Below are 26076 nucleotides of genomic sequence, written 5' to 3'. Positions count from 1 at the left end.
GTCCTCTTAAGCTAAAACTGTTTCAAGGTTACATGAGATCACTATACTCATTTGCTCAATTTTCCTAGTCCTAGAAGGTCAGTGATTTTTTTCTTTTTAATTTAGTGAAAGTAAGTTTAAGGTGGTGGGGGTCAGGTGGGGTGGGTGAGGAAAGCAGGCAAAAAGGAGAAGGATTATGATTGGGGGGGAAGAATTTTTTTATTCCAAAATAATTCGGGTAGCTTTTCAGGGAGCAGAAAAGTGCTATGTCACACTTTACCACGTGGTATCATCTTGTAAGTTTGGTCTGAAACCTTAAAGAACCATATGGGGCCTCTATAAGTCAGAAGCCCACCCTCTGCAGAGGTTGCTATGGAGACAGATGTGAAGCTGCGCATCAGGCCAGCCTGGAGTGCAGACTTTCTAAGGGGGTGGAGGGGCGCAGCCCTTAGGAGGGCGACAGGGAGATCCACCTTTGCCTTCTTCCACTCCCTCCCCTTTGACCTGCTCAGTTTGGACTTGTGGGTTCATCTTTAGGGAAGAAATAAAGGCCAGATTCCCTCCTGCCCTTCCCAGGTTCATGCTGACTTCTGTATCTGGGAGCGCAGGGTAGGTTGCACATTACCTCTGAAGAGAAGGTTCAGGGATTTGTCTGATGCTATGGCCTTGGACTTTTCATACATTAAAACACAATAAGGAGACAGGCTTGTTAAGGGCTTCCCAGGTGGTGCTAGAGGTAAGGAACCTGTCTGCCAATGCAGGAGACTCAAGAGAAGCGGAGAAGGCAATGGCACCCCACTCCAGTACTCTTGCCTGGAAAATCCCATGGACAGAGGAGTCTGGCAGTCTTCAGTCCATAGGGTCGCTAAGAGTTGGACACGACTGAGCGACTTCACTTTCACTTTTCACTTTTGTGCATTGGACAAGGAAATGAAAACCCACTCCAGTGTTCTTGCCTGGAGAATCCCAGGGACGGGGGAGCCTGGTGGGCTGCCATCTATGGGGTCGCCTGGAGTCAGACATGACTGAAGCAACTTAGCAGCAGCAGCAGCAAGAGAAGCAGATTTGATCCCTGGGTGGGGAAGACCCCTGGAGAAGGGAATGGCACCCACTCCAGTGTTCTTGCCTGGAGAATCCCGCAGACAGAGGAGCCTGGCGGGCTGTAGTCCATGGGGCTGCAAAGAGTTTGGACACGACTGAGCGACTAATGCTTTCACCTTCTCGGATTTATTTTTTTCCTTTTCATCCTCATTCTTGTTGAGCTAACTCTGACCACCACACCTGTGCCCATGACCTGTGTGACTGGGCTCAGCGTAGGACCTGCAGGCCCAGCGGGCGCTCAGGAGAGTGCCCACCTGACTCACGGGGCTGGTCAGGGCCCTGCCCGTCTCGCCCTCTCCTTCCCGTCAAGGCCGCAGGCTGCCTTCCCAACTCCCAGGTGGTGGAACGGAGCAGGACCCTACGGGGCCCTCCCAGGACAAATGCCCCACCTCCTCTTCCTGACTCTCGGCTTATACAAAAACCTGAGCCCAAGAGTAAATTTCATCAGAGAAGTGACAAAAATCCTGAAGCAAAGACCAAAAAAGACAAGATAATACTGATAACAGTTTAAGCATTAAACGAAGTCGAGGACCTTTAGCTCCTCCTCAGGGCTGGATAATGTTTTAGATCGTATACTTTGAGCTGCTGTGTAGAGGCAAAATCGCCACCGAGTGGAAAGAGTTAACGACCTGATGATCAGACTAGCCATGGTATAAGCTGCTCCATCTTGCACGATTCCAAGAGCTGGGAACAAACCACCGCAGGAACTGAAGAGGAACTGTACTTAAAACAACCAAGAGGACACTGGTCAGACCACAGGTGACCAACCTCCAGGGTGACTGTCCAGAGCCGAGCGCACCGTGCGGCATGGGGCCCCCTCCCTCCTGTGCGCCCCCGAAACGCCCCCTTTAGAGCCCTTCCCCTGACCGGCTGTGGGGCGCTGGTCTTTGGACGTGGGTCCACCTTCTTTCCAGGTTGCCGGCCTCCTGAATGAAGCAAACTTTCCTTTGTACTAACACTTGTCTCTGGAGCGTTGGCTTTCAAGCGGCGAGCAGCCAGACTTGAGGTCAGTAACAGAAACGCTTAGCTTTTTTTTTCTTCCCGTGGGAAAAACAAAAGCAATGTGGAAGGAACTCTCTCAGCGTTGGTGCCACTCGCCTGGGCGTGTCCCTGCTCCTGCCGAGGGCCCACCCTCACAGCTGCTGCCTGTCCCCGCCCTGATCGCTCCCAAAGCCGCGGGCTCAGCGCACCAGCTCCCCTACGGGAAGGCGGGAAGCGGCTGCCCCTTGGGTTTGTGGCCATGTCCAGGTGAGTTCCTTCTGTCCTTTACGGCGAGGTTCACCAGGGACGGCCATTCTCACCTGCTCTGCTCTCTCGCCTCTTGGGAAATCCCAGGTCTCTGCTCACCCCCCGCCCCCACTGGGCATGCTCACGTGGTGCGGATGATCCAAAGCTTCCTAGATTTTACCTGACGCTGGAGGAGCAGGAGGCAGAGGCCCTGCCTCCCAGGCGGTGCGCGCTTGGACCCCGCCGCTTTCCACAGGAGCCTGTTATCTGCCCCCTCACCCTCCTTAGAGAACGCACCCAGAGAACCCCAGCAAGACTGCATGGCCGATCTGTAAGGGGTTCACTCCAGTGTGAGGCCTGCCACAGTGCTTAGTTTTTTCTATAAATCCCTTATTTCGGAGAGCTTCATAATAATCATGTGTGGCCAACCTGAAGATGTTTTTGAAGTTACGCTAATTTATGTGGCTGTCTGTGTTATTTATCTTTATCAAAAAGCAATGATGTGAAAGAAGGAGAGAAGGTAGGATTTCCTACAGTAGAGGCCATAAAAGAGTAGAAAGAGAATTGTACAAATTCATTAGAGAAGAGAACAGGCATGAAGCAATCAGACGCAAAAATGATGGAAGACTCAAATCCTAAATCCTGACCTAGATTTATTAATAATACATGAGCAGCCACATCTCACATAGACAGGCTAAGCTTGTAGGTAAAAGATATGCTTGATTTGATAAAGTCAAAATTCAACAGAAAATTATTTACTCAAGGTGAAGAGAAACCTAATAACAGAGCTATTTAAAAATAAAGAGAATGAAGAAATGTAAGGCAGGCCAAAAACAAGTAAAGGTAGCCTAGTGCAATAAAGTCAATGAAAAAAAAACAGATCATCCACTAAAGCGATATTAGGAATATTGGGAAAAAACAGTATTAGGAATAAGCTTGTTCAATATAAAGAACAATTCATGCAGAAACTAGACCCCTACCTAACAACATAAAGTAGAATTTTAATGTTAACTACAAAGCAAAATTAATAGCAGAAACTGAAAAAATAAACAATCCTAATGTGAGATTTTAAAGTGTTTCTCTCAGAAACAGACATACGAGATGGAACATATTTGAATAAAGAAGAAGCCTGATCTGTCATATAAATAACCCTAATACAACACAAAACACACATTCCTTCATTCCCACAGAAAATATTTGTAAAAACTCCCATGCCTAAGGCAGAACGGAAATCTTGGAAATGCTAAAAATGACATACTTTTTAACTCTTTCTTTGATCTTAATGTAGTAACATCTGAAATAACAAAAAATTCACCCTGAAGCCTTAATAAATTTAGAAATGCAAAACCACAATCATTGTAAGTAATTCACGGATCAGACAGTGAAACAGTGGTGTCTAACCTTACTCAAAAAACAACATACCGAGTCCTCTCAGAAAGATGTGACTCTGAGTGAAGCTTCAGTTTTCAACAAATATTTCCAGAAGGCCTGATTAGGACACTTGCAGTGACTATACACGTGTACATATAGATTTTTAGTAAAGTCTACTTTATTTATCTATAGATCTACCTACCTATGTTGAGAACGATTGAGGGCAGGAGGAGAAGGGAGTGACACAGAATGAGATGCTTGGATGGCATCACTGAATCCACGGACATGAGTTTGAGCAAGCTCCGGGAGCACAAAGGACAGGGAAGCCTGGCGTACTTCAGTCCATGGGGTCACAGAGTCTGACATGACTTACCTACTGAACAGCAACCTGCCTACTTTCCAAGTGTCACCTATCTATCCACCTTTCCATCATCTGTGTATTCTATTTGTCTATTCGTAGGTTTCATTTTCCTTTTTATTCCAACATATTTGAAGCATGTGCTATCATCTGTATTATTAGGACACTTGTTGAATTTTAGTTCATCATATTGAGGTCTTGAGACCAGAATAATAAAAGTATTATGAACATTATAGGTAGTATTTAGCCTTTGTAAGTAAGTTCCAAGTAAGTTCCCTGAAATATAAAAGTATTCCCAAAGTGCCTTTCTGAGTTCCTTCTGAGAGAACTCTGAACAAAGTGCCTTTGTTCACATGGATAAATATACAAAACAACAAAATACACACACACATATACTGACACACAAACATGCACCAAAACAAAATAAGTAAAAAGCAAGACAAATAAGCAGACCAAAAAAAAAAAAAAATTACGGAACTACATAAGGCAGATTTCTGGTGTGAAATGATGAATCCAGATCTAAACAGTTAGCTCACTTCTACATCCCCACTTCTGGAATGATTTTTCCATGTTAATATTTCAGTGACCAAGGAAACAAGTCAAGTCAGCCTTGATTAGGACCAGTCTGTCCATATTTGTAACTTGGTTTTCATTACGGGTTGACCATAACAAACGTCACTATGATGGTTTTCATTATGGATGCGTTGTAACAAACACCTTTATGAGCCTGAATGTATTCTAACTTCATTGTTTTGGTTCAGTAACATCTTTATTGGGGGAGATACAGCAAGACACCCACTTTTACACTGAGATACTGTCACATCTAGGAAATGACACAGTCACCTAGTCAAGTCACGATGCTCAGCCTTCACACTTTACACCGAATGGTTCTCCAAAGACTGTCAAGTACAGGGATGGCCTAACGCTTTTGGTTTCTCTGGTTAGAAGGAGACAGCTAGATGCTTTTTCAGTGGGGGGCGCGGCGGCGGGAGAACAAGGTCTCTAAAGAAGAGGACGGGCCCTTCAGGGAGGCGGCGTCTGCGGGTATGAGCTGTGTGTAGCGCCAGGTTCCCTGACTTAGTCCCAGAAGAACCGCAGAGGGAACTGTGGCACCCGGAGGACGCGGGCTCTGCAAAACTCCCCTCACTGTGACTTCACGTATCCGCAAGTGCTCTGAAGTTTGGCAAAGCGGATGCTCATCCCGCAAGTGGAAAGAAAACAGGAGATAATGGTACCAAGTATCCTATGTCCTTCACGTCCACCACTGTCATGTCACCAGAAAAGTCCATGATTTGAAAAGAGACAGATAGAAAGAATAGACTTGTGGACACAGTGAGGGAAGGACAGGGTGGGACGACTTGAGAGAGAACCATGGAAACACAGACATCACCAAACGCAGAATGGATAGCCGTGGGAATTTGCTCTATGATGCAGGAGCTCAAACCCGGTGCTCCGTGACCACCTAGAGGGGAGGGATGGGGTGGGAGGTGGGAGGGAGGCTCAAGAGGGAGGGGCCATACCTCTGCTTGTATGGCAGGAACCAACACAATATTGTAAAACAATTATCGCCCAATTAAAAATAAATAAATGTATATAAAAACAAACAAAAAATAAATAACACTAAACAGGGAAAAAGAAAATAAATGAAGCTGTGCTCCAAACTCAAGGGTGACGTGTAACTGATTTACTAAAAGAAGGAACACTCCAGTACGATTCCCAAGGCTTCCAGAAAATGCTGCTGAAACAGGAGTTGGGCTAGGGGAAGGGCTGGCTCTGCCACTTGTGGAATCCAGTGCAAGGTGCGAAACCACGAGGGATTTCAAGCTGGCGGCCTTGGAGAATGAAACCAAGTGGGGAATGTTTTCAGCACAGGGCCCTGAGCCAGGGGGCAGGGAACACGCCCAGGAAGCCGGTCCTGCAGCTAGCTTATTCCCAGTCACTCTCATAATTAAATGAACTGAAATGCTTCCTTAACATCCTGGGAGTTAAGCCCTTTCACATGTATGGACCACCTCAGTGACCAGGGTCCTTTTCATACCCTGGGTAACCTGTACATTACTGGGCGCTAATATTTTCAAGGCTTAAACCGACGTTGCTGTTGCTCAGTTGCTCAACTGTGTCTGATTCTTCGTGACTCCATGGACTGCAGCATGCCAGGCGCCTTCACCATCTCCCAGAGTGTGTTCAAACTCAGGCCCATGGAGTCAGTGATGCCATCCACCCATCTCATCTTCTGTTGCTCCCTTCTCCTGCCCTCAGTCTTCCTCAGCATCAGTGACTTATCCATTGTGTTGGCTCTTCACATCAGGTGGCCAAAATATTGGAGCTTCAGCTTCAACATCAGTTCTTCCAATGAATATTCAGGGTTGCTTTCCTTTAGGATGGACTGGTTTGATCTCCTTGCTGTCCAAAGGACTCTCAAGACTTTCCTCCAGCACCACAGTTGGAAAGCATCAGTTCTTCTGGTGCTCAGCCTTCTTTATTGCAGGACAAGTGTTACTGCCCCTCTCCTGTCCCTGGCAGGTTGCTGTAAGATCATTAGCTCTTCATGATCACTATGACATGACGTTCCCCTGCTGCGTCTCCTCCCTCATTTCTACCAAATGGACGCAGTCACCCTCCGCTGGATCTCGGTTGTAAAAGACACGGTTCTGCTGATGGGTTTGTAGGAGTCAGCAAAGTGTAGACACAAACAACAGGACCATCCAAAGCCCAAGCGGGAGGAACGCAGAGAGGGGCTCCGTTTGTGCGGGGCGGAGGTACCGAAGGACAAGACGCTTTATCTACACCCTCCCTCTGCATCCCTGGAAGAAAACTGCGGAGAGAGGCGCATCCGGTTACCATCTGGAAAGCATTTCCTCTCGGTCCACCTTCAGCCGGTTGACCAGGAAGGCGTGCAGTGAGCGCCTGTGCTTGGAAAACCAGAGCGGTCAGAGGAACGACAGGAAGAGCCGCTCCATTTGATAAACTGAGAAATCGAGAGGAAATACATATCCGTGTGATTTATGGTTCATGTATCAAAAGCAAGCCATGAAAATGCCTGATCCTCGCTCAAATGAGTTGGGGGAGCGCCATGCGCAGCCGTCCGCGGGGCCGGGGGAGCCTCCTTCCAGGCGCGCGGAGGCGGCGGCAGGGGGCCTCGCTCGGTCCCAGCGGAGCGGCGCGAAGTGCTGATGCTCCATCACCGGGCCCGGGTGCTCCCGCTGGCCCCCACCTCGCAGACATTTGAGATCATCTTCCTCCAGGCTGGGAGGCTCCCGGACTCCCGGCTCTCTGCCCGCGGAGATGTATGACCTGGGCTTGCACCCGACCTGGGCTCGCACCTGGGGCCCTTGTGCGCCCTAGACGCGGCGGTGCGCACGTGTGGATGGAGACCGATGGGGGGCGGTGGGGGGAGGCGAGGGGCTCCCACCAGCAGGGCTGTTTTTTGGTTCACGTCAGTTAAAAAGACGACCTGTGATTAAGATGTTTTATCCCCCCCTACCCCCACCCGCCTCCGCGCCCGCGCCCCCCGCGGTCAACCAAAGACGGTGGGAGGGCCATGGGTGGATGCCTTGCAGGAGGCAGCCTAGTGAGAAAGACACAGGCTCTCCCAAGGGTAAATGTAAAGTTTGGGTGTGCCGCTCACTTAATCTGGAAGGAAAAACTGGCAGTATTCTGGGCAAGAAAGAAATGTATCTTACATTTCAGAGGACAACAGAACAACTTTAAAATTAAGATCTATTTTCCCAATTCAGTTGGGAATAGACAGTGCACAAGGATGGATGCATGTAACATAGGTTCGCTCTTCTGTGTTTGTCAGTGATCGTTCTGCTTCACAGACTAAGTAAATAACTAATGCGGACTTGTTTCTTATTTCTGGGAAAAAAGGGAAAGAGCCAAGATTTAGTGAGCGTTTTAGCACATGTCCTGGACCGAGTGAGAGCTTTTACATGGATTCCCTCAACACATCCTTGACCTGCACTGCCCTGATTAGTACAGGTGAGGGTGCTAATGTAGTAAAGTATAATATAATATATATAATAAATATGATATATACAATAATATGTCCCTGTGCTAAGTCGTGTCCGACTCTTTGCCACCCCGTGGGCTGTCGCCTTCCAGGCTCTTCTGTGCATGGGATTCTCCAGGCAAGGAGGGAGGTATTCATTTCCTCCTCCAGGGGATCTTCCTGACCCAGGGTTCGAACCTGTGTCTTTTGTGTCTCCTGCCCTGCCATGCGGATTCTTTACCACTGTGTCACCTGGGAAGCCCCCAAAGACCCTGCTTTCTGCTTTTGGGGCGAAGTTCAGCAAAGCCAGCTACTGCGGGTCTTTAACATCGAGACGCGTGAGACCACACATGACGTGGTGAGTGCCTTGGCTGTCTGAAGGGCCTAGTGAGCTTCCCCTCTGTAAATACGTCACTCGGATGCTTTTGACCGCCCCTCGGTGATGATGAAGCCAGGGAGACGCAGACAGACCGTGGATGAGCCTGGGGGGGTGGCAGCTGGGGAAGGCCCTCGGCTGCCCCCCTGGGCTCCTGCCGCGCCCAAGTCAGGGGGCCGGGGCATTCTCGAGGAGCGTGTCGGGGCAGCAGTCCTGGGGACGGGTGGCCGAGATGACCGAGGCCCGCTGCCACACGCGTGCAGGGTCCACTCTCCCCGGACAGCCGAGACAGGCCTCGCCGCAGGCTCTCCTAAAATGTTTCACTCGGTAAGGAAATGAAACACCAGGGACGGCATGGAGGCTGAGTGGGAAAGAGCTCCCTTGCCCACGGCCCGCTGCCCCTCCTGCAGCCTGAGCTGAAAGAGCCGAACAAGCGCCGTCCACTCCGAGGCCTTCCGCGCCGCGGCCCAGCCTGGCCAGGCCCGCCCCCACCGAGCGCACTTTCTGTGGCTCACCCTTTCAGGCAGCTCCTGTTCCTCTCGCTTCTGCCGTCATGGACTGAATGGCCGCGGTCGGCACTTCTAGTCCCCCGACCCAGGAGCCCCAAGGACCGGGCGTTACACCTGCAAACCTGACGCCCGCTCAGAGGGACGCGGCAGCTCTTACCTGGGGGGACAGGCAGACAGCTTGCAGGGCGTGACCCCCGTGACCGGCCGGGCCTCGGGGCTGCAGAAGGAGGCGTTCACCGGGACGCGCAGGTCTCTGTAGCAGCCTGCTCTCGTGGTCGTCTGCCCTGTGAGAGAGAGGGAGGCGCGGTGAAGACTCATAGACACGTCCCGTGGTAGAAGCAGGAGAGCTAATGACGACGTCTCCGGAAACTGTTCTCCTGTGTGTTATTAGCCTGCTTTGCATGCATGACATTTGGCTGACTGTGATATTCCACTTCTCTGATCTGTCCTGGTGACTTTTTATTAGTGGATTTCATCAGTTCTATCTTCCCCCTGCATTAAAAATATATATTTATTTTTACTTTTGGCTGCATGCAGCGTCTTCATTGTGGCGTGTGGCCTCCAGAGTCTGTGGGCTCAGAGGTTGCTGTGGACGGGCTTAGTTGCCCCGAGACATCTCAGATCCGGACCAGGAATTGAACCTGTGTCCCCTGCATTGGAAGGCAGATTCCTAACCACTGGACCACAAGAGAAGTACCCCACCCCTACCTACATTTTAACATCTTTAAATGTGTGCCTCGATATTGGTGCCAACTTATGTTTGGTGAAACAATCTGCCCCCCATCGCATCTTAGCTCCGACGTCCCCAGGCTGGCCTCCTGGACTCACAGAGCTGGCCATCTGACAGATACACAATCCTTAGACATGCATTCAGCGCAGGCTTCCTGAAGGCCCTTCTCCCGGCGTCTGTGGTCGCTGTGTAGTCAAGGGATCAGTCTTGTAAGCCCCTGAATCCCCTCCCATGCCTTGCTCCGAGTCCACTGTTTAACTGAAACCACTTATATTTCCTTCACACACACACACACACACTCACGCTGCTCCCAGATTAAAAGCCCGCTCTTCTCTCGTTAAACTGGAGACCTCCTGGCCTTGTTTTCCAGCCCTGCTGCCTCTCTCTTGTGCCGACATCTCCCCTGGTCCTCTGACCCCCAGAGCCCACCCACAGCTGTGTCTGTACGTGGAAATTGGTCTTCAACCGCTGTCCCCGACACACCTGGTGGAAGTCCTGTCATCCCTCTTCAGCAGGCCCACACCCCGTCCTCCGACCCAGCACCTTCCCGTGCTCAGAGGTTCTCGGACTCGAGTGTACACCTGAATCCTCTCGTTAGCTTAAACGCAGACTCCCAGCCACTTTTAGAGCCTCGGATCAGGCAGGCCTGGGGGAGTCCTGAGAATGTAAGTTTCTAAGACGTGCTCACATGTCCAGGAGCTGCTGCCCCGAGGACCACACTCCCAGGACTGCTGCTCTAGGAACTATCAGAAGCTGCCACTTTAATGTCTCCTGTTACACCGGAGTGATATAGTAAAAGATGAATGCTTGGTCTCTGTCCCTGGTTCTTGGAACAGCTCCCAGAACCTTTGGAGTCTCTTTGTGAGCCCCTGAGCAGACTGGTTGGTGGGGGCGGGGGAAGCCCTGCAAGCTTATGGATGGAGCTGGTCCCCAGAAAGGCGGAGGCGTGATTAGAGGGTTTGCAGCCCAACCCCGGACCTCTGGGGAGAGGAGACGGGCTGGAGATTTAGTTCAATTACCAATAGCCAACGATTTAATAGTCCTGCCTGTGTAATAAAATCTCTATGGAAACCTGTAAATAACAGGATTCAGAAAGCTTCCAGGATGATCTCTCTCTCAACTGCTTCAGTTGTGTCTGACTCTTTGCAACCCCATGGGCTGTAGCCCACCAGGCTTCTCTGTCCATGACATTCTCCAGTCAAGAACACTGGAGTGGGTTGCCGTGAACTCCAGCATCTCATCCTCTGTCGTCCCCTTCTCCTCCTGCCCTCAGTCGTTCCCAGCATCAGGGTCTTTTCAGTGAGTCACCTCCTTGCATCAGGTGGCCAAAGTATTGCAGGTGCAGTTTCAGCACCAGTCCTTTCAATGAATATTCAGGGTTGATTTCCTTTAGGATTGACTGTTTTGATCTCCTTGCAGTCAAGGGACTCTCAAGAGTCTTCCTCAGCACCACAATTCAAAAGCATCAATTCTTCAGTGCTCAACCTACTTTATGGCCCAACTCTCACATCTGTACATGACTACTGGAGAAACCGTAGCTTTGACTAGATGGACCTTTGTTGGCAAAGTGATGTCTCTGCTTTTAAATACGCTCTCTAGGTTTGACATAGCTTTCCTTCCAAGGAGCAAGCATCTTTTAATTTCAGGGTTATAGTCACCATCCACAGTGATTTTCGAGCTGAAGAAAATAAAATCTGTCACTGTTTCTACTTTTTCTCCATCTATTTGCCATGAGTTGACAGGAAGAGATGCTATGATCTTCCTTTTCTGAATGCTAAGTTTTAAGCCAGATTTTTCGCTCCTTTTTTTCACCCTTATCAAGAGGCTCTTTAGTTCCTCTTCACTTTTGGCCATTAAAGTGGTACCATCTGCATATGAGGTTATTAATTTTTCTCCAGGCAATTTCTAGCTTGTGATTCATCCAGTCTGCCATTTCGCATGATGTACTCTCCATGTAAGTTAAATAAACGGGGTGACAATATACTGCCTTGACATACTCCTTTCCCTATTTTGAACCAGTCCTTTGTTCCACGTCCTTTGTTCCATGTTGCTTCTTGATCGGCAGACAGGTTTCTCAAGAGACAGGTAAGGTGATCGGATACTTTTATCTCTTTCAGAATTTTCCACAGTTTGTTGTGATCCACACAGTCAAAGACTTTAGCATAGTTGATGAAGCAGATGTTTTTCTGGAATCCCCTTGCTTTTTCTATGAGCCAACGGATGTTGGCAATTTGATCTTTGGTTCCTCTGCCTTTTCTAAATCCAGCTTGTACATCTGGAAGTTCTCAGTTCACATACTGCTGAAGTCTAGCTTGAAGGATTCTGAGCATAACCTTACTAACATGTGAAATGAGCACAATTTTATGGCAGTTTGAACATTCTTTGGCACTGCCCTTCTCTGGGATTGGACTGAAAGCTGATCTTTTCCAGTCCTGTTGCTACTGCTGAGTTTTACAAATTTGCTGGCATTTTGAGTGCAGTACTTCAGCTGCATCATCTTTAAGGATTTGAAATAGCTCAGCTGGAATTCTATCACCTCCATTAGCTTTATTTGTAATAATGCTTCATAAGGCCCCATTGACTTCACACTCCAGGATGTCTGGGTCTAGGTAAGTGATCATACCATCATGGTTATCTGGGTCATTAAGACCTTTTTTGTATAGTTTTTCTGTGTATTCTTCCCATCTCTTCTTAATCTCTTCTGTTTATGTTATTTTTAAGACCTCCTCAGACAACCACTTTGCCTTCTTGCATTTCTTTTTATGTGAAGCTAGTGACAAAGTGTGCCTGAGATATATAAACACTCTGTGTGTTTGCTTACTTGCTCAGTTGTGTCCGACTCTTTGCAACTGAATGGACTGTAGCCCGTCAAGCTCCTTTGTCCATGGGGATTCTCCAGGTAAGAATACTGGAGTGGGTTGCCATATCTTCCTCCAGGGGAACTTCCCAACCCAGAGATCGAACCCAGGTCTCCCGCATGGCAGGTGGATTCTTTCCCGTCTGAGCCACCAGGGAAGCTCAAGAATACTGGAGTGGGTAGCCTATCCCTTCTCCAGGGGATCTTCCAGACCCAGGAATCCAACTGGGGCCTCCTGCACTACAGATGGTGGACTCTTTACCACTTAGATCAAATTTCCAGAGGACAGAGAGTGCAGCCTGCATGGATTAATTTACTCCCACGCTTGTTAAGTGGTTTTTCAGCGACTGACCGATTTAATTAAATTCAGTAACTTCTGACATCCCAGTCACCTCTCCTTGTCCAGGTGTTCCAAATCTGCTGATTCAACCAATTACAGATGGAAAAAACCTGGGGGAAATATTCCAGAAAGTTCTAAAAAAAGAAACCTGCATTTGCCATGTGCCAGCACCTATTTATATAACATTTCCCTTGTATTTACAATTATTTGTGTATCATTTTGGGCTTCCCTGGTGGCTCAGAAGATAAAGAGTCCACCTGCAATGCATGAGACCCTGGTTCAATCCCTGGGTCAGGAAGATCCCGTCAGGGAGGGCCTGGCAACCCACTCTAGTGTTCTTGCCTGGAGAATCCCAAGGACAGAGGAGCCTGGCGGGCTACCATCCATGGGGTCACAAAGGGTCAGACACAGCTAAGCGACTAACACTTTCATGTTCACACACATAGCATTTACATTACATTAGGTATTATAAGTAATCTAGAGATAATTTTTAAAGTATTTGGGGGGGCTGTGCACTGTTTATTTGCAAACACTACTCTAGTTTATTGATATATTTGGTATCTGTGGAGTATCCTGGAACCAATAAGAGTGACGACTAGTGAGTTAAGGTGCTGTGTGCTCAGTCGCTCACTCGTGTCTGACTCTCTGTGACCCCGTGGACTGCAGCCCGCCACATTCCTCTGTCCACGGGATTCTTCAGGCAAGAATACTGGAGAAGGTTGCCATGTCCTGCCCCAGGGGATCTTCCCAACCCAGGGATCGAACCTGGGTCTCCTGCATTGTAGGCAGATTCTTTACCACTGAGCCACCAGGGAAACCCAGTGAGTTAACAATGCTCGACAAGAAATCATCAAAATATAGCTATATAGGTATATTCCTTTTTTTAATTTATTTTTTTTATTGAAGGATAATTGCTTTACAGAATTTTGTTGCTTTCTATCAAATCTCAACATGAATCTATAGGTATATTCTACAGTACTTGGGAAGAACTGGCCACAATCTGGATAATTCACCCATGTATCAATGCAGACATGAAATCTGAATCAATATTTTATGAACCTACTTTTCCACTTGCTAACAGGGAATAAGAGATTAAGTCAGAAAAAAGAAACACACATCACTCTAAGGCTGTTCTGTAGAGAATCTTGTGAACTCTCTTAAATTAAGGTAAATAATCGTAATGACAAAATTTATAGGAGGACATACTGAACAAGAGTACCATTTTTTAAAACTGTTGGAGGTCAGTTCTAGTGAGTAGAGAAGGAAAATTAAACTTTTCTCTTCAGTTACATGACCACTTAAAAGTCCATTTTTAAATTTTCTAACCAAAGTCTTCTGGCATTTTTTGTGTGACTCTATGAATAATGGCTTTGGTTTGGTTTCCAGTTTTGAGTCTGAATACGTGACATTCATGTGACATGTGACATTCTTATGCTCAAGTCTTAACAAAGAGTCAGGCCAAATGATCCTGATGAGCAGGGTACAGGCTCTCAGTCAAGCAAACAGGAAATTGCTTTGCTTTGAAACAGAAACAGAAGTGTACTACATTAACATATTCACTTTTCCTTCTTGGTGGAGATGTTTGTCTGACTTTGGTGCCAGTCAAGTCCCCCAAGTTTTTACCTATTGATTGGATAAGAGGGAAATCTAGATCTAGTCACACTCCTGGATTATTTTAGTAACCACGTGATAGGGAAAATATAACCTAAAGGGAATTTGCTCAACACATTTCTAAGTTCGGACTCGGCCAGTTGCTTTTTCAAGCTGGTGACATTGGAGACTTCTCACTTTTCTTAGCGGGGGCATTACTGGCCTTTTAGGTGAAAACATTATTTGCTGTGTAGCATGGTTGTGATGTTGTAAAATGTTTAGCATCCCTGCGTCCTGCCCACTAGGTGCCAGTAACAACCCACGGCAACTAACGTGCCTGCACACATGTCCACACGCGCCTTCTACGGAGCACTGCAGCCTTGGGTTGAGAGCGCTGATAGACCACAAGCAGATAAGGAAGAAAATATACGCTTCGGAAAAAAGAAAGGGAAAATGTAAAGTGTTGTTTGGAAATCTTTAGTAATTCCTAGAAACAAGATCAAAACAGGAGAGTGGTCATCAGGTTCACAGCAAAATTCATTTAAGAAAAGGACAATGACAGAAATGCTATAAAACAGAATTTATGGTGTGTAGCTCAAAGTAAGATCCAGAGGGTATTTCACGGCCTTAAATACTTACACTGATAAAGATAGGTAAGAATGGAAATGCGTGAATCTAACACTTCATTATGGTATTAGAAAAAAGGACAGCTCAAGGGCTTCCCTGGGGGCTCAGCTGGTAAAGAATCCACCCACAATGCGGGAGACCTGGGGTCAATCCCTGGGTTGGGAGGGTACCCTGGAGAAGGGAAAGGCTACCCACTCCAGTACTACGACCTGGAGAATTCCACGGACTGTATAGTCCATAGGGTCGCAAAGAGTCGGACATGACTGAGCAGCTTTCACTTTTACTTTTAAGGAAGCAGAAAGAAGGAATTGATATAGATTGGAACAGAAGTTAATATATTAGAAAATGAACAGACATCAATATATTTGGATACAGACAAACATGTGAAGCAGATGTCAGTATGTCAGGAGAGAGAAAATGGTTAATCCAGAAGCTGATATTTTGGAGAGGATGTTATCCTCAAGCATAACAACCTACAACTCAGCTCACCCCCCTCTTTCTCACTCTTCCCTGGATTACAGGGGCTCCACGCAGGCACTGCTACCTCTACATCTCTTCTCTGTGAGGCTGCCGGACAGACCCCATCACTGAGATGCTTGAGCACGTGATGTGGTCAGAGCCACAGCATCACGTCCCTGGCAGCAGGGATCTAAAACGTGGGCTCTGGCAGATGTGAAGTCTGCTGTAGTCTCCAGACATTCTTCTGGGAATCACCTACTCCAGTGCTGGCTTACCTCTAATCCTCGCCAGGAATTTCTGGAATGTTCAACACATCCCACCTCTTTAATAGCCAGAGCAACTCTGAGACCTAAATGGATCTCTCTTTGACTTTTACTTCCACAACTTTTCCAACTATTTTGTAAACATATGACCCTTTATAGTAAATACCTTCCTAGGATACCTAGGATGGATTCTGTTTTCCTGGCTCAACTGTCACTGACATACTAACTTAATGAAAAAACAAACAATAAGCACAAATATACAAAACAAGAAATTAGAGTAAGGAAATAGCCACAAGTAGAATAAACAACTGGAAAAGACCCTGATGATGGGAAAGATTGAGGGCAGGAGGAGAAGGGGACGACAGAGGATGAGATGGTTGGATGGCATCATTGACTCAATGGACATGAGTTTGGGCAAGCTCTGGGAGATAGTGAAGGACAAGGAAGCCTGGTGTGCTAAATCCATGACCCCATGTCCAACTCACAAAGAGTTGGACACAACTGAGTGACTGAGCGACAAGAAGAAAAAAAAAATCAGAGTACTTTGTTCAAATATATTAAAATATTATTTAAAATCCTAAAGAAAAAAATGGTTTTAATTAGTAAGGCTACTCTCAAAAGAGGTAAATAATCTAATTAATCTAATTACCATAAATATTATTTAAAAAATCAGAGATCTAATGCCTGAAAAGGTATCAGATTCAAGTGCTTCAAAGAAATTCTACCAAATGTAGTAGATGCAAGTGCTATTTAAATCATTCCAGAGCAGACAAAATAGGAAAGATTTCCAACATTTAAAAATTTAGTATATTTTAGGATGCAAAGGAAAATTGTATTAATAACTCAATATTGATATATTTTCACCCTGTTCATTTAACTTACATAGCAGAGCACAATTATGCTAACTGCAGGGCTGGATGAATCACAAGCTGGAGTCAAGATTGCTGGGAAAAATATCAACTTAAGATATGCAGGTGATACCACTCTATTGGCAGAAAGTGAAGAGTAACTAAAGAGCCTCTTGATGATCATGAAAGAGGAGAATGAAAAAGCTGGCTTAAAACTCAACATTCAAAAAACTAAGATCATAGCATCCAGTCCCATCACTTCATGGCAAATAGAAGGAGAAAAAGTGGAAGCAGTAACAGATTTTATTTTCTTGAGCTCCAAAATCACTGCAGCATGAAATTAAAAGATGCTTGCTCCTTGGAAGTGAAACTATTACAAACCTTAACAGTATATTAAAAAGCAAGGACATCATTTTGCTGATAAAGTCCTATATAGTCAAAGTTATGGTTTTTCCAGCAGTCACGTACAGATGTGAAAGTTGGACCATAAAAGAAGGCTGAGCACTGAAGAATTGATGCTTTCAAATCATGGTGCTGGAGATGACTCTTGAGAGTCTTTTGGACTGCAAGGAGATCAAACCAGTCAATCCTAAAGGAAATCAACTCTTGGATATTCGTTGGAAGGATTAATGCTGAAGCTGAAGCTCTAGTACTTGGGCTCCAGTGATATGAAGAGCTAACTCATTGGAAAAGACCCTGATTCTGGGGAAGACTGAGGGCAGGAGGAGAAGAGGGTGGCAGAGGATGAAATGGTTAGATGGCATCATCGACACAACAGACATGAATTTGAGAAAACTCTGAGAGATTGTTGAAGACAGAGAGGAGCCTGGCATGCTGCAGTCCACTGGGTCTCAAAGATTCAGACACGATTTAGCACCTGAACAACAACAACCCTTAGAAATACTAATGCAAAAAAAACAAAATAAAACAGGACAGAATCAAGTAGTACCTTGGGGGAAGAAAGACATCAAATAATAATTCCCAGTAGGAATATAAGAACGATTTAGTGTTAGGAAAATTGGTGAATATATTTCACCATTTTAATGGATTAAAGAGTAAACATAAAGTTTATCACAAATGTAATACATTTCAGCATGTGATAAATTCTGCCTCAGTTTTGACAAAAATGTTTACAAAATTGACAATTGATTAATCAATATATCTGTATATTTGCATGAGTATACATGTGTGCATATCTATATCTATGTATCTAGATAGACAGATGTAGGTATTTACATGTTTCTTAAACCTAGAAAACAGCATTATGGTAAACACTATAAACATTCCCATTAAGGTTTAAGTGAAGTGAAGTCGCTCAGCCATGTCCGCCTCTTTGCGAACCCATGGACTGTAGCCCACCAGGCTCCTCCATCCATGGAATTTTCCAGGCAAGAATACTGGAGTGGGTTGCCATTTCCTTCTCCAGAAGACCTTCCCAACCCAGGGACTGAACCTGTGTCTCCTGCATTGTAGGCAGACGCTTCACTGTCTGAGCCACCAGGGAAGCCCAGACTATAGGCTAGGACCATTAAGGTTAGGAATAAGAAAAACACATCACCATGCAGAAGACCTGGGCTCGATGTCCAGGGAAGATCCCCTGGAGAAGGGAAAGGCTACCCGCTCCAGTATTCTGGCCTGGAGAATTCCATGGATTTTATAGTCCATGGGGTCGCAAAGAGTTGGACACGACTGAACGACTTTGATCATTATCATTGATCATATCATCATTTTAGTTAAGGCCATAAGGAGATACTGGCTCACACAATTAGATAAGATAAAATAAGGGCTACAAACATTGTCGTCGGGAGAAACTTCAGGAGAAACTTCACTAGATATCTAGAAAACTCAAGAGAGTAGATGTGAAGATAAGTCTGTTGATTGTTGGAGGAGGGGAGGAAAGAGCAGACTCTTGGGTACCTAGCGAAAACAAAGCGTGGACATAGACCGAACTCAGAAGCAAAGAGAAAACAACGCCTGCTGCTGAGAAGAAGTTGCTCTGATGAGAGAGCCGGTGTCACTAGTGTGAGACAGAAGAGCACAGAGATTTGTGTCAAAAGACCCTCATGAGTAAGTGATGATGGGCCAAGACCTGAGTGCAAACCAGCCCCCCAGGGGAGGAGATGGAGACGCAGCTCCTGGGCTTGTGGTCCACCTGCATGCAGGAAGTCAAAGGACAGGACCAGTGACAAGAACCTGCTTATAAAGGAAGGAGGCAAATGGGCAAGACGGACGTCAGAAATCAAGAGCACAGAAGGTTGGAAGGAATCGGGTGAACTGTGCTCAGGGCTTTGGGGAGGTCGGGAGGAGGGGGCTGAGGAAGGGCTTCTGATGTCGTGACAGGGTGGTGGTCACGGCTAGAAGCGTCTCATATAGGAAACCACGAGGCCGTAAGGATGAGCAGCACGGGCTCCTGGTTGGCAGTGGGGCAGGAAGTGGAGGTTATTCTCAAGGTAAGAGAGAGAAAAAGGAAAGAATGGGAGACTGATGGGAAGGCTGAGGAAATCTGAGCCCATTCAGGGGAAGACGGTGGGGCAGGGAAGAGGGACTTGAAAGGGAGAAAGGGTGCGTTTCAGTGCTAAGAAATCTGTGTGATGAGGTCACGGGTGAAAGTGGAGTATTCAGGTTGGGGAAGGGGGAACATCTCCCTGGGGCAGAAGACGCAGAAGGAATGAGTTGAGCAAAATTCTGTTGTGGTTGGTGGGAACCAGCTGACGTTTACATTGGGCTTAACCCTCCCCACACGGGGGATGGAAATCGCCCACGTGTATGTGCAGAAGCAAGCTGGCGTACAGACATATTGAACCTATTACAGCAGGACTCCACAATGGGTCTGGCTTCCAATCTACTAGGGCAGTTAAAGCGCTACCTTTAATCTATAATCTATAAAGCTCAGCAGGGCTTGAGCTCGGTTAGCAGGCACGGCTTCCCTCCTCTTACAAAATCACCATGATTAAAAGCATATGGAGAGGGGCTGCTAATGGTCCCCAGACTCGCTTCCTGGGTGTGTTCCAGGAAATTTCTTGTCTTCAGTTCTCCCACCCATCCACTGTTGTTATTGTTGTTGTTCAGTCGCTAAGTCGCATCTGACTCTTTGCGACCCCATGGACTGCAGCACGCCAGGCTCCTCTGTCCTCCACTTCTTCCAGAGATTGCTCAAATTAGTGTCCATTGAGTCAGTGATGCTATCTAACAGTTCCATCTTCTGTTGTCCCCTTCTCCTTTTACCTTCCATCTTTCCCAGCATCAGGGTCTTTTCCAATGAATCGGCTCTTCCCATCAGATGGCCAAAGTATTGGAGTTTCAGCTACAGCATCAGTCCTTCCAATGAATATTCAGGGTTCATTTTCTTTAGGATTGACTGATTTGATTTCCTTGCTGTCCAAAAGACTCTCAAGAGTCTTCTCCAGCACCACAATTCAAAAGCATCAATTCTTTGGTGCTTAACCTTCTTTATGGTCCAACTCTCACATCTGTACATGACTACTGGAAAAACCATAGCTTTGACTAGACCAACCTTTTTGTTGGCAAAGTGATGGTTTTGCTTTTTAATATACTGTCTAGTTTGTCATAGCTTTTTTTCCATATTTGGAAGCATCTTTTAATTTTGTGGCTGCAGTCACAGTCCTCAGTGATTTTGGAGCCCAAGAAAATAAAATCTGTCACTGCTTCTACTTTTTCTCCCTCTATTTCCCAGAAAGTGATGGGACCAGATGCCATGATCTTAGTTTTTGGAATGTTGAGCTTCAAGTCAGCTTTTTCATCCCACTAAGCCTGTCTTAACTCACCTCTCAAGGAGCATTAAAGCATGGACCTTTGACCATCACAGTCCCTGGTGGGAAATCTTCTGACTGACATCTAAAAATTAACTGTAGTGTTCAGTGAAGTTGTTGCTCTTCTTTTAGAACCAGTTCCTCTTGGGGAAGTGGGCATCCCTTGGTATTCCTGAATACCAAGGACTCCACAGATGCCTCTGAGGCTGCTGGGGCCCTGAGCAGGGGAGAAGCCCTAGCCAGTGGAGTCCACGTACAGTATGTGTGTAGAGAAGTCCTCTCGGCAGACACACAATTGGAAGTGACTCCCTAAGCCAGGGGTTCTCAATGTGCTCCACCACGAGAAGCTCCTAGTACACACAGTTTGTTGGCCCATCCTTTTCACTGCGACTTCTGACCTAGCAGGTCTGGGGGGCGCCCAGCAGTTTGCATCTGTAACAGATTCTCAAGTGATGCTGATGATGCTGGCCTGGGGCCTACAATTCCCACAGCAGCTCAGTGCCTTTTGCCTGTGATTCTGCAGAAAGTGACCTTAAGCTGGGAGGCAGCCCAGTTTTGTGAGTGTGAAATCAGAATCTTTCATAATCTCTTATGTCAGTCCCATGCTACCATTCAAACTCTGCATCCACAAGTGAACAAATCTGTGCGTGTGGTTGTCCATACATATTTGAGGCAAGGTTGTCCCAGGAGAAGCCATCTTAGTCTTCCAGGAGTGAACCCTTCCAGCTGTGTGGGTATAAGTCGTGCAGTCAAGTCTGACAGTTTGTGACCCCGTGGACCGTAGCCCGCCAGGCTCCTCTGTCCATGGGATTCTCCAGGCAAGAATACTGGAGTCAGTTGCCATTCCCTTCTCCAGGAGATCTTCCCGAACTGGGCTCAAACCTTATGTCTCGCATTGCAGACAGATTCTTTACCACCTGAGTCGAGTTCGGCGTTTACCTGGACCTAAAGTTCTCGGTTCTTGGGGCAGGGCAGGCTACGGCCTGCAAACTGTCAAGGTCAGATGCTAAGCCTGGGTAGAGAAAGGGAAACCAGAAGCCCCACACGACAGGTTTCGGGGCCAGGGGAATAACTGGGGCACTCAGCACAGGTGCTGAGTGCTCTGCAAGCCCGGGACCGCCCGTGTGGACAGGACCACGTGCCGCCTTATCACAGGGTGTGCCGGGGCTGAGTCCACGCGGGGAGCCGGGCCCGCCCGGGAAAGGCACACTCCACCCAGGGGGCTGGGCAATCAGCCTGAGGGGCCCCCAAGCGCTGCCCACAGGCCACTGCCCCTTCCAGGCGGGAAAAGGGCCAGGCCCCACTTTGCCCACTCGCCGTGGCGGCTACCAGCCTGCATGCCCTGTAGCACAGAGGCACGCTGCGGGCACCTGTCCAAGTGTGCCTGTCCCGCACATGCCTGCCCACACGAGTGTGCAGAAGACGGCAGCACAATTCAAAACGGGGAGGAACGTGGTCATCACCCTTGCCTGGGGCCACGGGACTCGTGTCATTGTGGAATTTCCTCTGGCTTTAAGAGTTTAGTAACCCAAACAGTGCAATTTCTTAAGCAAAGCTGTAACACTAATGGAAGAGAAGAGAAGCTGACATTTACTTGGCTGACGGAGTGTGAGAGCTTTACAGGTTTTTCTCTCCTCTAATCCTTAAAGGAGCCCTATGTGGTTGATTACATGATTATCCTACTTTATAGATGGGCTCACTAGCGTGTAAAAGGCTTAAGGAGCTCACAAGGTCACCTGTCTTAAAGGGCCAGAACTTGATCTCTGGCAGTCTGGCCAAACCCCCTGCTGCATCTTCCAGCCTCGGTGTGACGGGTCCCCTGCTGGCCTGGTCTTTCTATCCAATGTGACGGGTACACGTGGCAATTGTAACCTCTTGTTTGATTTTTGCTTGAGAAGGAAGGAGATTTATAACAGTTTCTAATTTCAGAACCCGTCACACACTGGAGGGCAATTTCTTACACTCTGTTTCACGGGGAGCGGAGTATAAGGCTAGAAGTAATGAAATCTGAATTCTAAGCCATCCACTTTCAGGCACGCTCCCTCTTTCACGCACAGCAGCAGGAGTACGAGCATCATAAGGAGGCCCTGGGGACGCCGCCATGGAGGGGAGGTGGCCGGCTGACCCTGCGTCATCATTTCCACCTGTGCCCTCGCGTGTTTATAAATCAAAAAGTGGTCGAGGTCTTGCACTCATCCTCCAACAAAGCAATGCTCGGTGCCTAGGCTGTGTGGACTCTGAGCACATAGCAGCTGATAACACACAGGAAACATCACCAACCGACCACCACCCCAGACCGCTCCATCACCGTCACCGAGTCACAACCACAGAGACACGCAGCGGCCAGTGCACACGTCAGGTGTGATCGAGCCGTGAAGACAAACATCTGGGCGTGGAGGCTGAGGGTGGCCCTGCTTTGGGGTGGCAGGGACAGTGGCCTGGCCTGCTTCCTGAGCGCCTCCTAGAGCTGATCATTGGTGAGCAGAGCAAAGCCCGTCAGAGGTGCAGAGAAACTACAAAAGCCCTTCCTCAGAACCAAGGGACGTTCAATGCATCAAGAAAGCTTACAAAATTGAAACCAGTGCAACAGACAAGAAAACTTACAAAATTGAAACCAGCGCAACAGAAGAAATCAAAACCAAAGAAAAAAACATCCTGTCATCGGTCAACACGAGAGTGTGTTGGAATCACGAGATGTGAGGACTCATCATACAAATTCTTTCCTCTGCGGGACACTTTTCCACGTCCATGCAGAGATCAGCCTGGGAGCCTACAGAAAAAATAATCCTTTCAGTCCCACTACAGTCATTCACCTCTATTCCTGCATTTTCAAGAGAACCATAGCCAATGTCTCTGCATTTTCACCAAGATTAAGTCAGATGAAGAATAAGGCAGGCTGCCGGTCAGCGCTCAGATGGAGAAACTCAGGCAGACTGTCAGTCAGCATTCTTACCACCCAAGGGCTTCTCAGGCTGCAGGCACTCCCGCTTCATGCGGACAGACACAGGTGAGTGGATGAAACATTACCTGCCAGGTGCTCATGGGACGGGCCTGCTGCTGCGGCTAAGTCACTCCAGTCGTGTCCGACTCTGTGTGACCCCATAGATGGCAGCCCACCAGGCTCCCCCGTCCCTGGGATTCTCCAGGCAAGAACACTGGAGCGGGTTGCCATTTCCTTCTCCAACGCATCAAAGTGAAAAGTGAAAGTGAAGTCGCTCAGTCGTGTCTGACTCTGCGACTCCATGGACTGCAGCCCACCAGGCTCCTCCATCCATGGGATTTTCCAGGCGAGAGTACTGGAGTGGGGTGCCATTGCCTTCTCCAATGGGATGGGCCAGTGACACCCAAATCCTAGACTATTAAAATGGAAATAGCAAGGCTCAGCTACCTTCCACATTCTCTTCATTGAACTCATGTCCTTAGGGACACTCAGGCGTCAGAGAGCAGACGGCACACACCAGCACCACATCCCTGGGTGAAGAGCATCACGGCAGGTCCTGACAGATGGGAGGTAGTTGCTTATGGATATGCGTGCTCAGTCGCTTCAGTCGTGTCCAGCTCTCTGTGGCCCCAAGGAGCGTAGCCCAGCAGGCTCCTCTGTCCATGGGATTTCTCCAGCAAGAATCCTGGAGTGGGTTGCTGTTTCCTCCTCCAGGGGGATCTTCCCGACCCAGGGACCGAACCCTTGCCTCCTGTATCTCGGGCACTGCCAGGCAGATTCTTTACCACTGAGCCCCCTGGGAAGCCCTGGATATGAGGATAGGAAAACACTCCTGACTCGGGTCTCTGGTCGAGTCAGAGCACTTGAGTTGATCTGAGATTTTCATAGAGATTCAGCCTGGGAACACTCTGCTTTATCCCACATGAAAATGTTCAGAAATCTAAAAGTCCAGCCATGCACCAAGGGATGCTGAATTCTTTTTTTTTTCTTGGGATGCTGAATTCTGGAGGTCAAATCTGCTTGTGTGTGGTAGGGATGCTTGAGGTTCTAACGTAAAATTAATTTTCCATATAAACAAAATAGATGTAAAGGTGAATTTAAATGTTTCTTTTGTTTTCTAGCATCTAAATATCCAGGGAAAATAAAAATATAGACAGCCATATGCCCAATGGTATTTAGGGTTTCTGGGTTCTATTTCTACACTAGGTTTTAGATAATTACGTTTTCAGATGAGTTTCACGTGGCATGAGGTCTCATCAGCCACCTGGCTGAATGTTTACAGAGACTCAGGTCTCATTTCTCTGACTGAGGGCATAGCTGTAAAGCAATTTCTCAACTGTACTTACAATCTCTCAACAATTTGTCAGAAAGAAAAATCTGCAAGTCCATAGGAATGTTAGAATCAAGCTGGCCAACCTTCTAAAATGATCCATATTAATAGATAAGAGAGAAGCAGAGTTAAAATTCAAAGAATAAATAAAAACAGACAGAATAATCCTTTAACTGGGAAAAACCCAAAGCTGAACTCTGGCCATGGAAGGTGGTGAGTTTAATGAGCAAAGTGATGAAGCTCTATCTTAATCTTTTTACCGAAACCAGCTCTGGCCAGTTCTTTGGAAATCATTTTAGAATCTTCATACTTTGCCAAAGTATCTGGAAGAAGAGTATTCAGTCTTAAAGACGGTGATTATATCAAAGAATCCCTAAGTTTTCAGTCATTCTAATGATAGAATGATTTCCAGCTGTTCCCAAAAGTCTTAGCTTTCTTTTATAAAGGCAAGGAAGCCAATCCTGTAAGCAAAACTACCCAGGAAACTGGAAGATATTCCACAAACAAAGCACATGCTTTCACGAGAAGCATGCATCAAGTCTAGGGCAAGCGCTAGATACTGTATGGACATGTGGTGTCTGTGTGCAGAAGAACCTTGAAGGCGGAAGAGGGTTGGTAGCTCCAGGAAAGCAGAGTAGGTGAACTCCTGGGAGCTGACCTCAGAGTCTAAGTTATTCCCGTTTGTCCCTGAGTGGCAGCTTTCCCGGCATGATCACACCAGGCTTATGGCATCCGAATGGGCACCCGAGCTTGGAGCATGGTGATGACTGCCATTTATGGATGGCCCGTGACATCCTCGTGTCTGTTCTGACTGACAAGAAACTGGCCCAATATCTGAGTTCCCTGACAGCACTGGCCGGTCCAAAATGACAGCAGGACACGCCGCTCATCTTGTTGTTGGCGGGCATTCCCCATCTTTAAGGTTCCAAGTTTGGTTAGCTGAGACATGGGCAGCAGGACTTGAAATCCACACAAGCGCGTGCATGCACATACACACACACACACACACACACACACACACACACGGCAGTAGGATGGAGGGAGGCGGTCATGACCACCTGACCACCATGGACGTGTGTGAGGGACTAGACCTTGGACAGGTCCCAGTGCCCCAGAGGAGGGGGCTTTGCAGGACTGGGAGACTCTGAGAAAGGGAAGAATTCCTGCTCCTTGGGATGAGCTGGGCTTCTTCATCTTACCCTGCACCTTGAAGGGTGCTCCAAGAGATGGATGGGGTGGACATCACACATGGCCCCTGAGGACAAAGGTCCCTGTCCAGGGATGAATGTTATGTTCCTCTCCTCTGCTTTTCTGGTGGGTAAGAGTGCTCAAGGGAGGATGCGTTTTGCAACTTCTCAGGGTCTCGGGTAAAGACACAGAAGTGGTTCCATCAATTTGGCTCAAAGGTG

The 26076-nt window shown here is 47.4% G+C and overlaps 1 protein-coding gene and 1 non-coding gene across 2 annotated transcripts in view; both read right to left on the bottom strand.

Annotated features, from left to right (window-relative positions):
• ADAMTS16 (ADAM metallopeptidase with thrombospondin type 1 motif 16) overlaps positions 1-26076 on the bottom strand; it is a 175929-nt gene that overhangs the window by 38209 nt on the left and 111644 nt on the right. The window contains exon 18 of the mRNA XM_065905294.1: positions 9070-9196. Within this exon, the coding sequence (XP_065761366.1) occupies positions 9070-9196 (127 nt within the window). The remainder of the gene's footprint in view (positions 1-9069; positions 9197-26076) is intronic.
• Positions 13584-13654, bottom strand: TRNAC-ACA (transfer RNA cysteine (anticodon ACA)). The gene has a single exon. It is a non-coding gene; the product is annotated as a tRNA-Cys (tRNA).

Source organism: Muntiacus reevesi, chromosome 14 (genome assembly GCF_963930625.1).
Source record: "Muntiacus reevesi chromosome 14, mMunRee1.1, whole genome shotgun sequence".
Lineage (NCBI taxonomy): Eukaryota > Metazoa > Chordata > Mammalia > Artiodactyla > Cervidae > Muntiacus > Muntiacus reevesi.
Note: the sequence above shows the minus strand (reverse complement) of the source record. Positions and strands in the feature narration are given on the sequence as shown.